Consider the following 16,029-nt stretch of genomic DNA (forward strand, 5'->3'; position numbering starts at 1 on the left):
CATTTCCAACATGGAAGATCTTGTCTTCCCTGTGAAGATGATCTCTATTCAGAAAACATGCCAGCCAGAAAATATTATGATTTGGAGCCTCAAATCATTTTGCCCTATGATTCTAAGTACTTCTATAGATGTCCTGGTTTGTTTTCACCCCAAGTATCTAGATTAAGGATATACAACGTATTATGAACCAAGGGTTTCGTTTTACCTGTGATGGCATGCACTCCCCAAAGAAATTCTCCAAAGCTGAGGAAAAAATCAAGACCACAACTTAATTTGCATTCAGTCTATTTAAACTGAAGTGTAATTAGAGTAAAATGTAGCTAATACATAATTCCCTCTTGTTTTGGACTCAAGCTATGTTTTACTCCTCATTACTTTGTTAACAGATCTTTGTTCTGTCCATCAAGGTCATTCTCTTTACTCTCTGCATACGGCAAGATGTAGCATTCACAAGGGTTGTAACTAAATTATGTCAGCATATTTAGGAAATATGGCCAACAGATTGGAAGTGGTCAGTCTATATACTAATACCAAAGAAAGGGGACAATTGAGAGTGTGCAAACTATCGTACAACCTGCACAATCTCACATACTTTAAAAAAATAATTAGGATGATCCAACGAAGATTAGAGCCCTACATTGAAATGGATATTCATAATGTTCTTAGAAAAGACAAAGAAACAGGACATATTAATGGTGTTTGACACAATTAAGAAAATAAAAAAAATATTAAAAAGAAATCAATGTATAGTTCATTGATTATAGAAAGGCCTTTGATTGTGCCAAGTGGTAGAATGTGCTTAGGAAAATTCCTGAAACCTTGTTGTTCTCAGGATAAACCTACATACAGGTTAAAAAGGCAAATTATTACAAAATAATTTAGTTTCAGGTTGACAAAGGAATTAGACAAAGCTAATTAATCTGATAGCTAACAATGTATATGTATATATGTATATGATATGTAAGCTTAAATGATATGTAAGCTTTGATATGAACTTCAAGGACCACCGTGAAAAAAATGGAATAATTAAATATAAAGAAGACCAAAAATAACAAAGATAACCAAAGATAACAACCAGCCTTAAAAGTAACAATGATACTACTGAAGCAATGACTAACTTCTATCTTTTAAAATCAATTATCAAAAATAAAGATACAAGCAGTTAAAGAAATATGCTGCAAGTTATCACTTTATAAAATAGAAACAAAAGCCTTAGGGGAAAAAATTAATGTATGCCTACTAGAATTTTGTGGACAATATTTTTCTCTGTGACACTTCATGGAAGCAAAAGTTGGACTTTAAAGAAGCAAGATAATAATGTCATTGGTGTTTTTGAACTTTGATGTTGGAGAATACTCCTGAGAGTATCAAGAAAAAAATATCCCCAAAAAATGTTATCAACAGCAAGGTAGATAGATGGACTTAATTATAGTAGTGATAGGTGCACCACTGGAAGATCAGAAGTACCTAAGATGGAAAGATTGACATTGCCCACACTGGAGGAATGGTAAGTGAAGCTGATGGAACTTGCTGAGAGGGCTAAACTGACTTCTTTGATCAGAAAATAGACAACATCTACATTTATTGTGGCTGAAAACTTCTTATGGACTTTTGCATAAAATGGAAAAAAATATACTGATGAGTTAGATTTTGATGATTAGACAGGATAGATATATAAAGAAAATGTTTTGTTGTAAACCTAAAGAGGTAAATTTATAATTGTACTTAGCCACTTCTTTATATCTTTTTTCTTTCTTTTCTATTCTTTTTTCTTTTTTCTTTTAATGTACTTTTAGCTTTCTCTTTGATTTCTTTCTTTTACTTTTTCTTACTTTATATCAGGTTATTTTTTCCTTGTAAAATACTGGTAAGGAAGAGAAACCTTAGTAACCTTTATCCACCCTCTAGCAGTAATGGGTGTTTTCAAAAGCTTTCCTCAGAGTGTATCTTATGGCACTAAGTGTTGATAGAAGTGCCTAAATAAGCAGATTGAATCCGTGAGTTACTCTGTATATTTAGCAAGTGTTATTTGACTCATAAGAGAAACAGGATGAATAGTTTAAACAAAGAAACAACCAAACAAAATTTCAGTGACCTTAGCAGAGCAGGATTAAGAACACTCCATGTTCCAATTATAATTAACAGGGCTTTACTTTAAAAAGCAAACAAGGTTTTAAAAAACAAGTATATCTCCTGATCGTGGAGCAACATGCTGTTAGACAGATGAGATAGTTAGGGCTACCATACCTGGATTGCAATGCTCCATTTGACCATGAGATGTCAGCAGAGAGAAAGTTGTCTACATTTCTTTGCTATCATTTTGTGATCTTCTACACTAGGCATGTCAAACCCGCGACGTCACGTGACGTCGCGCGACGTCTCGCAGCTTTTTCCCCATTGCCGACAATGGGTTGGGTGCAGCTCCGGTATGATGAAACCAGCCCGCGGGCCGGCAGTTTGACACCCCTGTTCTACACCAATCTCAACTTTAGCATCTTTAAGATATATGGGCTTCAACTCCAGGAATATTTTAATGTTGTTAATATTGTGAAACATTCTTCTTCACATTTGCAGTCCAAATATGGTAGCCCTAATTTAGATCTGACCCTAAACCATACTTTTTAACAATCTAAGAAGGAATCAACCCTGTGGTTGCTCTTTGCTAAAGCCTCCTGCCATCATTATTCTAACTCTAGACTGAAATTAAGTTATCCTGTGAAGTTAATAAAATAAGTAACAGATAACAAGAGTTGGTTGATGCCACCTATTATTAGAAAAATTAAAATAGATAAAAGTAGAGACTTCTTCAACTTGAATCGATATCCTGAACACATGGACACATTCATTGGCTATTGCCTTCTTCTGAGTTGTTGTGTTGTTTTTCTACTTCTCAGCCTAGCCTTCAGACCTGATATTTGCAGGTGCTCTCCTTCCAAATTAGTAATCAATTCTAACTTAGTCCTTCCTTTTCAAAATCAGGAAGGGCCACAGGTGATATTATTTACTATGAGAGGAAAAAAGAAAAAAGAAAAGAAAAACCCACAATACAACTTCCATCCCCAACAGAACTATTGTACCAATAAGAAGTGCTCATTTAATGAATCTTGGTGTTTGAGACCCCTGACTTTTTTAGCTGCAATAAAATAGCCTGTTTGTTTTTATTTGAAGAGCTGTAAGCAATCTGCTCATCAGAAAAATATTTCTTTTGTAAGATTTTTGTGGGCCAAAAGGGGCTTAATGCTCATAGAGAGAACTGTGAAAGAAAAGAAAAAGAAGTTGGTATCCGAAATATTTATCTTTTAATCAGTGCTACCATTTAGCATGGTCTGTTCTGAAGACTACTAGTGAGGTCACATTATAATAGGCTACTTCAGCATTGAAATTTATATGGGAATAATGCAAATGATCATGTCAGTAATGGAGTAATAGTTTATTTTAACTGCCTAAGCCTCTCTGCAGCCTGAGATATTCTTTACACTATACATATTACATATGTGTAAGCCACATAGACAAAATTTTACAATAGCCAATTCTTGTGAAACTGAGCTCAAATATTTTATGTCATTCTTTGAGTGAAAAATCCTGCTTTGCAAAACAAATCTTTTGGAATCCATTCTTTTTTCCATGCTGAACTATTGTTCCTAAAGTCCATTGTTTCTAAAAATGGACATCATGTATTTAATTGTTGGGAACTGACCATAAAATTCTGTATAAATGTTACACAGATTTTAGCCTGTCAAACCAAAATGTTTTTCCAAGAATGTGAAGGGAGTAGGCCTGATCTGGGTTATGGGTTAATGGGTAACTAGAAGAAAATATATTCTTCACCACAACTACTTTAATGTTCACTATAATAAGAGCCCGATGTCCAGTAGTAGTTCAGGAATGAAGAATTAAATTTTAAGCTATGTGTTTGGTGAAACTTATTCTTAGAACATGTTTAAACAAGAAAAAAAAATACTTTGATATAGGATGCAAGAAGAAAATGAAATAAATTAAATAAGCATTTGGCCTCTGGATCTTTCAGGGCATTGCACCCTGTAACTGTGACATTTTTTACTTTCTCTGAATGCTTAATAGCAACCAAGTTATGAACTGGAAAAGCAGGACAACAAAAAAGGGCAGGTATAGCTCAAAAGAAGCGCATTTGCCATGCAATCTGTCCCTGCATCTCCAATTTAAATTACTAACAAAGCTGAAACAATCCTATAGTATGTGGATCTTTGAACAACAACAAACAAAATGGTCTAGATCAGGGGTAGTCAACCTTGGCTCTTTTATGACTCGTGGACTTCAACTCCCAGAATTCCTGAGCCAGGAATTCTGGGAGTTGAAGTCCACAAGTCATAAAAGAGCCAAGGTTGACTACCCCTGGTCTAGATGAACATTTCAGTGTATGTTACTTCAACATACATCAGCACCAATGGCTTCAAACTTGACTTGAATAAAAGATTGGTTCATATTTACACCATATAAGGACTCCCCAAGAAATACTGATATTATATGTATGAGATAGAAAATTATCTATATGGCATATGATATTTACAAATGTCCAAGGATCTTACTCAATGTCTTTTTTTTTCAGGGCATAAAGTTGGTGACGCTCATCATCCCAGAAATGGATGGGTTTAAAGGTTCTTTTCTTAATTTGTTTTGGCTATTTTATTATATTACAGTTTTCATATCTTTCTCATCTAACAGTAGTGGAAAATTGTGTGGTCAGTTTCAGGAGTTATGATCAGAGAGAGCTCTAATGACCTGGAAAGTGTCATGATGATAGAAGTAATCCTTAGATTTCAGATTGATAACTGCTGTTCTTGGGAATATTATCTTATCAAAGTTTGGTAAAGTTATATCAACACACTTCACAATCTGGTACCCTACAGGTGAACTGGAATTACAACTGCCAGAAATCTCAAATAACTGGAGATATAGGTTCCAGTACACAATATCTGCAGCTATCATACAGGTAAATTGTCATACTATAAACAGTCAGTTGATAAAATGTCTATGGAGATTTTCAATCATCCAGGCCATGGTTGTCCCAAAGGTGCTTTTCCAAAAAGTAACTGGACTTTCTTGGGATTTTTTCCTTTGAAAACGTTTCACTTCTCATTCAAGAAGCTTCTTCAGTTCACGTTCCTTTGAAATGTTCCTTCAAAAGAAAAAACCAAAAAAGTCCAGTTGCCTTTGGGAAAAGCACTTTTAGGACAGTCAGTTGGGGGGCCTAGCAATGATTGTGTTGTCTGTATCAAGTAGAGACATGGAATGGGAGGAAAAAGGAAATAAGAATGTATGCATATACTGTATGTGTGTCTCAACTGATACATAAATACAATATATAAAGTATTTAATATTCATTATCAAATTTAATTTTAGGTGGAGGAAGCTAGACTTTCTCCAAATAAATTATTTTTACTTACTCTTGTCCACAATTATTGCTTGTTGGGTGGGGAGTGGTTATTTTTCTTGCTGCAGTAATTCACATGCTTCATAGAGTGTTATTCTGACTACATACACTTCCCAACAGAACGGAAGGACCTTTTGAATAAGGACTATTCAGGACTAGTAGAGGATTTCCTCTTGTTGTTGATAGCTTCCTTTGAAATGATGATGCAATAATGCCTAAAGAAAATTCAAAGGGAGAATCTACAGACAGTAAGGCATCAATATGAGGCGAGGGACATTGTTTAACTTAACTGCTGTTTTCCTTGCAAAGTAATACAGGGAACAGCTATTTTTAAAATGTTTAAAGAATGCTTGGTACATTTGCAATTTCCCTCAGCCTTGCTGTATATGTCCTATGTCCATGAACTAATGCACCATAGAGCGTCTGCCCTGGGTAAAAAATATATATTTGCATTTACTGTGCAGGACTTTTAAAATGCAAATTGCATCTGTGGGATGTGCATTAGAATTAGATAAATTAATTGAAATAAAGTAATGTAGAGGAAGAATGTCATCCTTTTCTTCCACAGCAGTATTTACTTTCAATAGAGATCTTGTTCAGATGTGGCTTCTATAAGAAGCAGAGCCTCTTCGGTTAATGGTCCCTTTCCCTACTTTGTAGAATGGTTTCTTGAAGGACATTCTTCAAACTCAGGTATTACGGTTCAGCAAAAACTTGATACTACAGAAGTAGTTGTAGCTTATTACTATTAAGTAAACAAAGTCTCTCTTTTTTATTGTTGGATTTGTTTTCTATAATTTTCATGCTTTGAGTTCATGGTAAAGGCAGACAATATTTTTTTAAAAAAAATCTAAAGAACAGCAGCAGAAAAATATTGCTAGTACCAAGTTTGTAAGAAATAGCTGAAAAAGTCTAATGAAATGCACAATTTTCTGTCACTAAATTCATGTTTCTACCTATTATTTATCATATTATTTTCAGAGGTGAATTCCTTAATGCTTTCAACTATCAGGAAATGTGGTTTCAAGCAGAGTGACATTTTTCAAAAATAAATAAACTGTTGCAGGTAGTTTAACAACCACAATTGGGACTGGTAACTCATTCATTAAGCAAAATGATCACTAAGTGAAACCACAACTGTGCTTATGACCTTACTTCAGCTTTGCTTTGCTTTACAGAACTGCAAAGATCATAAATGTAAGGATTGGCTGCAAAGTAATTTTTTTTCACCGCTATTATAACTGCAAATGGTCACTAAATAAGGCAGTTGCTAAATGAGGACTACCTGCACTGTATACTGCCTTTCACATGTTATCTTCCATAAACACAAGATTATCCCTAGTGGTTTAAAACTAGACCCAAATCAATGAGACTTAAGTTACTCAGAGAAGTAATTGAATTACTCACAAATTAGTCTCACAAATTTCAACCAACTTTAAGACTGGATTTAAATATCATTCTTAGCCATTGTTTAACAGTGGCCTATTCAGCAAACCATAGTTGGTTTCACACAATGTCTAAGACAAAATGAAGCAAGCCACTCTAACTTAGTTTGATGTGTGGATCCAGATTAAGTAGGTTTAAAACAAGATCCAGCTGAAACCATTCCTCTTCCCATTATGTATAGGGGGAAGGTGTGTGTGTGTGAGAGAGAGAGAGAGAGAGACAAAGAGACATATTCATATGTACATATGTATTTTTTTTGTAAATATACCTGCAAGGAAGTTATATTTCTGCAAAGAACAGGGTCCAGATCAAAAACAGAAAAGAATCTATATTGGGTTATTTTACCCAAACAATGATTAATCTTCATTAATTCCCATACTTCACAGCTCTTGTCTTCAATCACTTACATCTTCTGTCCATTCATTTGTCCTCAGGAGCATTTTCCATTTGTATGAGAAATATAGGAAACACAAATGTTGGGATAGGAAAGTGTCTTAATTTATATCTCATATAACACAAATAATGCTAGTAACTTGCTACAATACTACCCATTTATTAAAGCTGGAAAATGTGCACAGTATCATTTTACTGTGTCCTATTATCAGAATTCAATAGTAGCTTTTTTTCTCTTAAAACGAGGATAGAAAAAAATCCAGATTTTTAGATGCTCCGCTTCTACATAAAGCAATATTCTTCCAGAGTTACTTTAACAAGATTTACTGTTATAAGATACACTAAGGTTACAAAAAACTCAGCAAATGGATTGGTTTTCATTTAGAATCCAATTTCTCCACCAGGGTCCCAAGGTTAATGCTTTCTCAGTCTTCTTAATTCGCCCTGTGTGAACTTGTGAGGAAGCTATTCTCTTAATTTATAAAGGAAGAATGTCCAGATGTTTAGGATGTGAATTTTTCACAAGTTCATAAAGTACCATTATATCAACAGGACTTTTGCAGAACCAGGCAATAAGTTAATTGATGAAAAGTGGTGAGGGCTGATTCAAATACATTAACAGGACAGCTTTGAGGGAAAGTTGGGAGGTTATAACTTTTATTTTCTTTAAAATCTATTTTAAAGTCTACATATTTTTCATCTATTCTCTGCCTCAAAATGGTGGAACATCATGCTGCTAGTTTTCAGCACATAACAACACTCTCTCACAGAGTTCTTGTGGCACCAGTACATCACCTTGAGCTCCTATACAAAAGGCAGAATATAAGCTTGACAAATATAAAATATAGTGGCTTAGAATCTGCAGGTACTATTGGGGACCTAATACTGGAACCATGAATTGTCCAGGAATCTTTTTATTACACCAATGACTGCAGTAACAAAGATAGATAGACAGACAGACAGACAGACAGACAGACAGACAGACAGACAGACAGACAGACAGAATGATATAGATAATGGAGATAGTGATGATATAGATAATAGATAAGTTTTAATACAAGATTATCCTCATTGCAATTGTCAAAACATACCGTAATCTATGTCTGTTGCTGTTTTGTTGTTTTTCTTTAATTATAGATAGACCTTGCTTATCGACTGCCTTGTGTAATGATCGTTCAAGGTTACAATGGTGCTGAAAAAATAACTGTGCCACCAAGGCACACATTTCTGACCTTCACAATCTCTCTCTCTCTCAGTTCAGCATTAGTCAGTTAGTATGGATTCTCCTGTGCCTGATCCTATCTTTTTTATCCTCTTGTAGAGCACAGAGATTGCTTAAACAAGCAATTCCTTTAAACCAGTGGTCCCAGGGGGAGAGAAGATGGTTCTATGCAAATGGCGGGCACACGCAGTTGCATGCAAAGCTCCACTTGTGCAAATGGAGGGTGCACGCGCCTGTCACTTGCACAAATGGAGTTTTTCATGCGAGTGCTTGCACTCGCCTGCCTCTTGCGCAGCCTGGGGGTTGGAGATCCCTGCTTTAAACAAGCTCTCCTGTACCTGACCTGTTTTTTTCTCCCCAATCCCCATAGCAGAGAGTGTGGAGAAAGGGATTACAAGAGAGTAAGTATGCAAGAACACTATGACGGATACACATGGAAAGGTATGAGCCAGAGCTAGCTGTTTGCTACCATGCTTTTGGCTCCCAGAAGCCAGCACCAGCTCATTCTGTTCTATGTGTTGGGCTCACTGTGTCCCTCTTACTCTCTTGTGATCCCTTCCTTTCCAATGAAGGTAAATACAGACATTCATTCCATTAATTTCTAATTATGGGTGAACATTCCAAGTCCTTGTACTGGAAAGGAAGCAACTCAGAACTCACACTTTTTAACTGAGATCTCTTTAACCATAACAGCTCAAAATTTTGCCTACTGCAATACTCCTTGCACACAAATATTTTATTTAACCAAGTTCCCAGTACCACAAATTGAATTCATCTGATTTACAGTTTACATTATTTAATGTGCAGTCTATAAAAAAGAAATTGTTATTGTAGGGAACTCACATTAAATACACATCTTAACCAAACAATTAAAACATTGTCTGGTGCATAAACAATCAAATTGCTTTAAAAATGGTTCATGATGCATATTTTCTTTGTAATCTCTGGTCAAATCAGGACACACAATGCAATAGAAAATTACACACAAAGCATTAAATGTTTAAAGCAACCCCAAACAAATTACAGTAATGGTGTAACAGGTTGAAAAGTTTTTTTCTTGTTTAATTAAATAAACCTCCCATCAACTTGATTGTTCTTATTCTTTTATTTAGGCACAACACAAATACAAAAGTATTCAAGTCCAACTGAGTGAAACTCTGTTGAGTATCTTTAAGAAACACATTATTATAAAACCACCCCAGAATATATACAACAGTCCTTTCCAAACTGAGGAAATCCTTTTTTAATGCCCTCAGTTTTATTTCATTTAATTCCTCTTTCCAATGTTTAGTGAAGACATGTCATATAAAAAAAAGTATCTGCAGTATATTAACCATTTTTGTTGTTATTAATGTTCATCTGCTTTGTGGATCCCATGGTAAAATTCTCAAATTCTATTATGCAAAAGTTTTGGTTATGTCAAAAGGATAAATTATATAGCTTTAAACAAAATCTCTTTTAAATTATTCACAGTATTCATTTTGCTTGTACTTTTAAATGGATATATGTCACATTTCCTGTATAGTTTTGTTATGGACTGAAATTTTCAAATTCAAGATATTATGGAGTATTAAATGTAAATGTATAAATAACCATGAACTATAAACATGGGAAGTCCTGAAATGCTGCCAAATAAAGCTTCAGTTCTGACTTACTGAGAAATTAAGAAGAGCCTTCAGCTTACTCAACACTTGCTAATTATAACTTACGCCTTACCCTATTTTTTTCAGGAATGACTAAATTTCTTAAAACTTTTTTGTTCTGTAATTTACAACTGGTGGTATCCAATTTTCTCCAATCACCAGCAGAACTAATCTGTCAGTGGAAATTCTTATTTCTTCTTGTATCTTTTCCAAGGGAAATCAATTGCATGTTGAAGAGAACCCAGCATGATAGTATCCTTCATAGTTCCCATTGTTATATCCGGGACTGTATATGACAAACTATAATACACAGATTGTTTTATTTTTACACTAGTGAAACAGGAGCCAAAATAACTGAGTTCTCATCTGTTCATCAAACCATCTTGGTTTTGGGAGTCATAAGTAGGACTTCAAGGTATGAGACAAGCAAAAAGAATTTGGGAAGAACAGGAAAAAGTTACTGGAATGACCTCATATCCTGCTTTATCAGCATGTTAAAAATAATCACATGGAGTAAGATGCTATCTAAATTATTCACACTTAACTGACGAAGTTGTCACCAACCTCTTTTAACCATCAGATTGCTGGGCTGAATCTAGTAATGTTAATTGCAATGTCTGATTAAGATATTTTCATAAATAAATGGGAAATAGGATTAATGAAATGCAGCGCTAGCAGGTCTTTTTCTCAAAAACCCAGCTTGAAAAAACTTTAATGACAGAAACATTCTGCTTATAAAAACTAGGAAAGCAAGTGTAATGGCTTCAAATTAAATTAGTGGTCTTAATTCCAATTGAGATTGCTGAATAAATGGCACACCAAATCCAATGGAAAATAAATTATTTGAACTGAGGCAGCAAATCTGATTCATTTAATGGCCTTAATTGCAGAAGCAGAAAATGGGCGGAGAAGAAAAACTTCAATCTATAAACGTTTTGTGTCTCTTGCAGAAATTTGTTCCCATAAAAAGTGGCATAATTCAGCACAAAAAGCCCAAAGAATGGGTTATATTGGGAAATAAAAGAAGCCAACAACGCGCATATTTTGGAATCAGTACAGTGGTTTCATCTGATTTGTCAATGGTTTCGTTCAGAAATACAGAAGTCAGAACATGGGTAACAAAATATTTTCTTTTAAAAACATCTCAGAACTATAATCAATCAACGCAGAGCAACATATGTGTTAAAGTCCTGGCACAGAAAAATAATATATAATGTAGACAGAAATTCTAGGGTTCTTTTAAACCAGTGCTTTCAGACAAATGATATTTGAAAATATGACTAACATCATACAGTAGTCAGCATAATTCATTAAAATTAATATCTATTATAATTCAAAGATTTGGATAAGCCTCTGCATTCAGTCTGCTAGAATAAATGATGAGGAAGGGAAGAAGAAAAACTCTTTTTGTACAGATCCTGTTAAAACTGAAACTGTACCTTTTACACCAAACTGTTAAAAGTGTTCAAACCAAAGTTGGAAGCTCCACAGTTCAGAGGAATATTTACAGTCCCCATACACACACACGTAACTCTGGTTCCTAAAAGGCTCCAATCTCAGTCCCCCATGGTCTGTAGGGCTTGCCCAGACTGGCTGACTGTGCTGAGGCAGGTGGGCCGAGAGCATTAGGAGACAATAGGTGGAACGAACCAAAGGAAAAAGGGAATGCAGATAAGGAGGCCACGGAAGAAAGCAAGGGAGAGGAGAGTTTAGAAGCGGAAGTGACCACAGGGAGCACTGGTCCAATGGTGCCACTAGGGGGCAGTCTCAAGGAAGAGGACTCAGCATGGGGAGGCACATTTCTGCTCTGGTGAGGGCCTTCTGAAGAAGCTGCTGCACCATTTGAAGTGGCACGCCCATTCTGAGGCAGCAACAAAGGATGGGAGATATGAGGGTGATGTCCAAAAGCACCGCCCCAAGGAATCTGTCCAAGCCCACTGTGTGAGCTACTTGCTGCTTCCCGCTGAGAGGCGTAATTATTCAGGTGAGACACAAGGCGGACACGAAGAGGATCGGAGCTATCCAGCCCCTCTATAATGCTAAGGTAGCGGGCTACTTCAGCCAAGCACTCACGAAAACCTAGACTCCGGTAGTCCATCGCAAGAGCATGAGCGTCAAAATAGCCTAGAAGAAAGGATTAAACGGGGGGAGGAGTATTAGAATGGGTTCCCATCCATTGGCTGGGTTCACAGCTAACATTGTCCTGTCCTTTTGTTTTAACCTCAGATTAATAAGCTGCAATAGCTGGCTTCCCATATTGTATTATGCCCAAACCTTAACACATCACATTCATCTTAGGGAAATCTTGAACGTTTACTTCATTCAAGTAGCAATCATTTTCCCTAAATAAAATACCATTAAAAATCAAAACAAATTGCATACAAATTATGCATCCAGATGTGATGCATAATAAATATGTTTTAGCTATTATAGCAATTACATGCTGCACTTGTGCCTAGAATATAAAACTATAGGTAAAGTCAGTAAAGAAAAATATGCCCCACTTTGAACTACAGAACTTGTGTGTTCTGAACTACGAATCTCATCTGCCTCTTCTCTGTGTTTCATACTTTTAACCCCAAGTCCAAACTCAAATGTCCACAGACACAAAACCTATTACCAGAACAGATAATAACCTATTATAGAGGTGAGTGGAAGATAATAGTATTTGATTACTTTACAGGAGTACTGTGAATATTACTGTGGCTAAAAAATTGTACATGAACCTTTTTTTAAAATGATCCTGTAATTTAGTGCATCTTTAATAAGCTACATATCAAAGCTAAGGAGAATAGTCAGGGCTTAAAATTTTCTAATTAAGTGATGATGAGATTCAAGGTAGGAACTTAATCTGTGTCTTAATGCAGTCCTAAACAACTGCTCAGAAAAAAAGGCCATTGCTTCTAATAAATCTTTTGTCCAAGTAAGTGAACCTTGAATGGCATGCATTTTTACTATCCATGTTTACTCAAAAATGAGTAAACCCAACCCAGCACACTAACAAAATGTTTAATTAATCATTGTTTACTGAATTATCCCTATCCCTTGGGCTCACACAACCCAGAGGGCCATAATCTAAGAAGTCACAATGTACACTCGAATTCCAGCCTCACTCTGATAAAGGGGCCTCAAGGAACTGCAATTTTATCTTCAGAAAATCACAATGAACTGGTTACAGTATTATCACAATATAATTAACAAACATTTATGGTCAGCAAAAGAAATGCAATCACTATTTATAACCCACAATCTAGAGCATCAAATAAATTGGATTACAATTCCCATACTCTATAACCAGTATGGAAATTTTAGTCCTACATTTCTGGATGTTGCCAAATGAGGGAATCTCATCTGAACACTCTGGAGCAACAACCCTGATTTTTAATAAGAGTATTCTCCAGTTAATAGGATGCAAATTACAGCCTATAAATTGCACTACTGTGTACCAGCTTATTACAAGGATGCATCAGTAAACAGTACATTATTGTTAGGAAATTACATCATTTTCTTGTATCCATGCTCTTCCATGATTTGCAACTACAAACATATTATATCTGTACAGTATCCTGGTTTTTTGACCCACTAAGAAATTACAGCACAGAGATAACTTAAATATGGCATCTAGTATAAACCACAAAAATGACAAAATGTGTGTTAAGACATCACACTGTAAACCTTATTCTTTCACACTTGCATCTAAACAGTAGATCCAAGTATATAAGTCATAGGACTTGCATGATTACATCATAACACTTGTTTTGTCCCTACTATATATATATATATTGTAGCCTTATTGTGCTATTTTGTACATGCAGGACTAAGTAACTACACTATAAAATGCTCCAATGTAGTTTCTTCTTTTCAAGGAGATTCCATTCCAATTTCATTCTCCACTACCGAAATTTGCATTCTCCCCACCCACCAAGTCAGCATTCTGTCCACTGAGTGTACTATTCTATCCATACCAGCCTCTTTTTGGAGTTCTCCCACCAACCTCTTTCCATACAAAAGAGATTGTATTTTTGCAAATCTTTTGAGCTCCCACAATCACAATAGTGTTGCTTAAACAATATAAGGAATACACTTGGGAGAACACAGCTACTTTCTCAGTTTTAGCTTCCGGCTAATCCTGCTGATCTTCAGTTCCGATAATTAAGTGCCAAGACAGTATTTCAATGCTAGACAAAAAAAAAAAATCTTACCTTTTCCTCCCGCTGTGTGCAACATTTTCAGATGATCTACTGTCATCTGCAAGATTTCAGCTTTCTCCAATTTGGCTGAGCCCTAAGAAAGTAAAGACAAATCAGTGCAAAGGCAGTTGGGCTCCAGCGAAGCACAGAGAGAGCCAGAGAACAAGACAGCAAGACTAAATTGCAGCACTGAATTCCCTCAAACTTACCTGCTTTTCAAAAGCACTAGGCACCAGCCTCCTTAACTCAGATAGACTATTGTTGATTCGATCACGGCGACGCTTCTCAATAATCTGAAAGGAAAGGATGTTTTTTTTTCCCCAGAAGCAATACTGGGCAGTGTGTGGGGGGGAGAGGGGGTGGGGTAATTGTTCACATATCAGAGCAATTCAAGAGGGGAAAAAACTTACACCTCTACGTCTTTTTCTTGCCAAGATCTGGGAAGTGGTGTTTGGCGACATTGAACCTGGAGCAGAGCTCAAATTTCTAAAAACAGCAAGAAGGGAGAAGTCAGTACAGATCCAAAACAGAAAATGGGACACTATTCCCACCCCTACGAATTACTACACTATAGACGCACGTGTAGGTGTGCAAATGGGTGCAGAATAGATGCTAATATTATTTCCAGGAAACTCTGATGCCTAACACCATCCACTCCTTCCTGCTTTGAGAGCCAAGATCTGCTAGAGCCAGTCCTGTGCCAATCAGTATATATTAGCGGTTAAAGTCTTGGAAAAAAGTGTTAAGACCCAGAAAGACTGCCTCAAGCATGTGCAGAGTGCTCCTTCTTGGCCATAACTTCTAAGTGAAACTGGGTGCACAGGCAGCTCTGACTGCCCTTCTGTTTCTCGCTTTAGATACTAAGTTCATTTAGAAATAAATCTTACTCAATCCAGGATAGCGCTATCCGGCTTTCTAGTGAGTAGCGGTACCCGATTTCGAAACCGATTGATTCGGAAGTGAGTTTCGCTGGGTTCGATGGGGTTTAGGCAAGTGGGCATAACTTTTAGCTTTGTGATCAAAGTGAGGCGGCTCTGCAGATTGCCTACATGGATATATAGTGTTGCCTACCGGGAGCCGAGATATCACGCAGTATCCACGCAACAAGCAGCCCTGGAGCTAATGCGGCAGTAAGACGAAGGGCCAGGGAGCGACCCTGCCTGCCTGTCTGCCTGCCTGCCTGCCTGCTTACGCGTGCGACCGATTTTTCCCGGCGCCCTCACCCGTTCTCGTCCGCACTCTCCTTCTCCACTTCGATGGGTTCGTCCAGCTCGCTGTCGGAGGAGCTGTAGTCCGGGTGTGCCCGTTTCATGCTGCCGGACCCTCCAGATACCAGTCCAAACAGAAAAAATGGGGGAAAGAGTTCCGCTTCCCGCCCGTGTGAATGAACGAGTGGGTGGCAATTCCCTGGTGCCAGCTCAGTGCGCTCGTTGCAGCCGCCACCGCGCTCCCTCCGGCTTCGTCTCCCCCATCCCGTTCCCACGCTTCGCCTCTTACCCGAGGGAGGGGTGGGCAGTCAGAGAGGCGCGCCAGGCGCTCCCGGCCGCATACGACTTCTGTGTAGCCCATTCGCTCTCCCGTCTCATCTAATTGGTTCAACCTTGCCGGGGCCGGCCAATCCCCGTTGACAAGAAAGTCACTCAATGACTCGCCCTCTCTTACTGCTGATTCCGATTGGCTGACAGGGTTCGGATTGGCTCCCTGGCCGAGTTGGGAGCCGCCGTC

The 16,029-nt window shown here is 37.2% G+C and overlaps 1 protein-coding gene across 1 annotated transcript; it reads right to left on the bottom strand.

Moving 5' to 3' along the window:
* Window positions 1–9,385: 9,385 nt before the first annotated feature.
* HEY1 (hes related family bHLH transcription factor with YRPW motif 1) lies at window positions 9,386–15,791 on the bottom strand. The gene is made up of 5 exons (XM_015832055.1): window positions 15,528–15,791; window positions 14,715–14,790; window positions 14,514–14,597; window positions 14,317–14,398; window positions 9,386–12,238 (listed from the first exon to the last, which is right to left on the bottom strand). The coding sequence occupies exons 1-5, from the start codon at window positions 15,614–15,616 to the stop codon at window positions 11,655–11,657; spliced, it is 915 nt and encodes a 304-aa protein (XP_015687541.1). The 5' UTR covers window positions 15,617–15,791; the 3' UTR covers window positions 9,386–11,654.
* Between the last annotated feature and the right edge of the window lie 238 nt (window positions 15,792–16,029).

The sequence above is a fragment of the Protobothrops mucrosquamatus genome, unplaced genomic scaffold, assembly GCF_001527695.2.
Source record: "Protobothrops mucrosquamatus isolate PMUCROS unplaced genomic scaffold, P.Mucros_1.0 scaffold_297, whole genome shotgun sequence".
NCBI lineage: Eukaryota > Metazoa > Chordata > Lepidosauria > Squamata > Viperidae > Protobothrops > Protobothrops mucrosquamatus.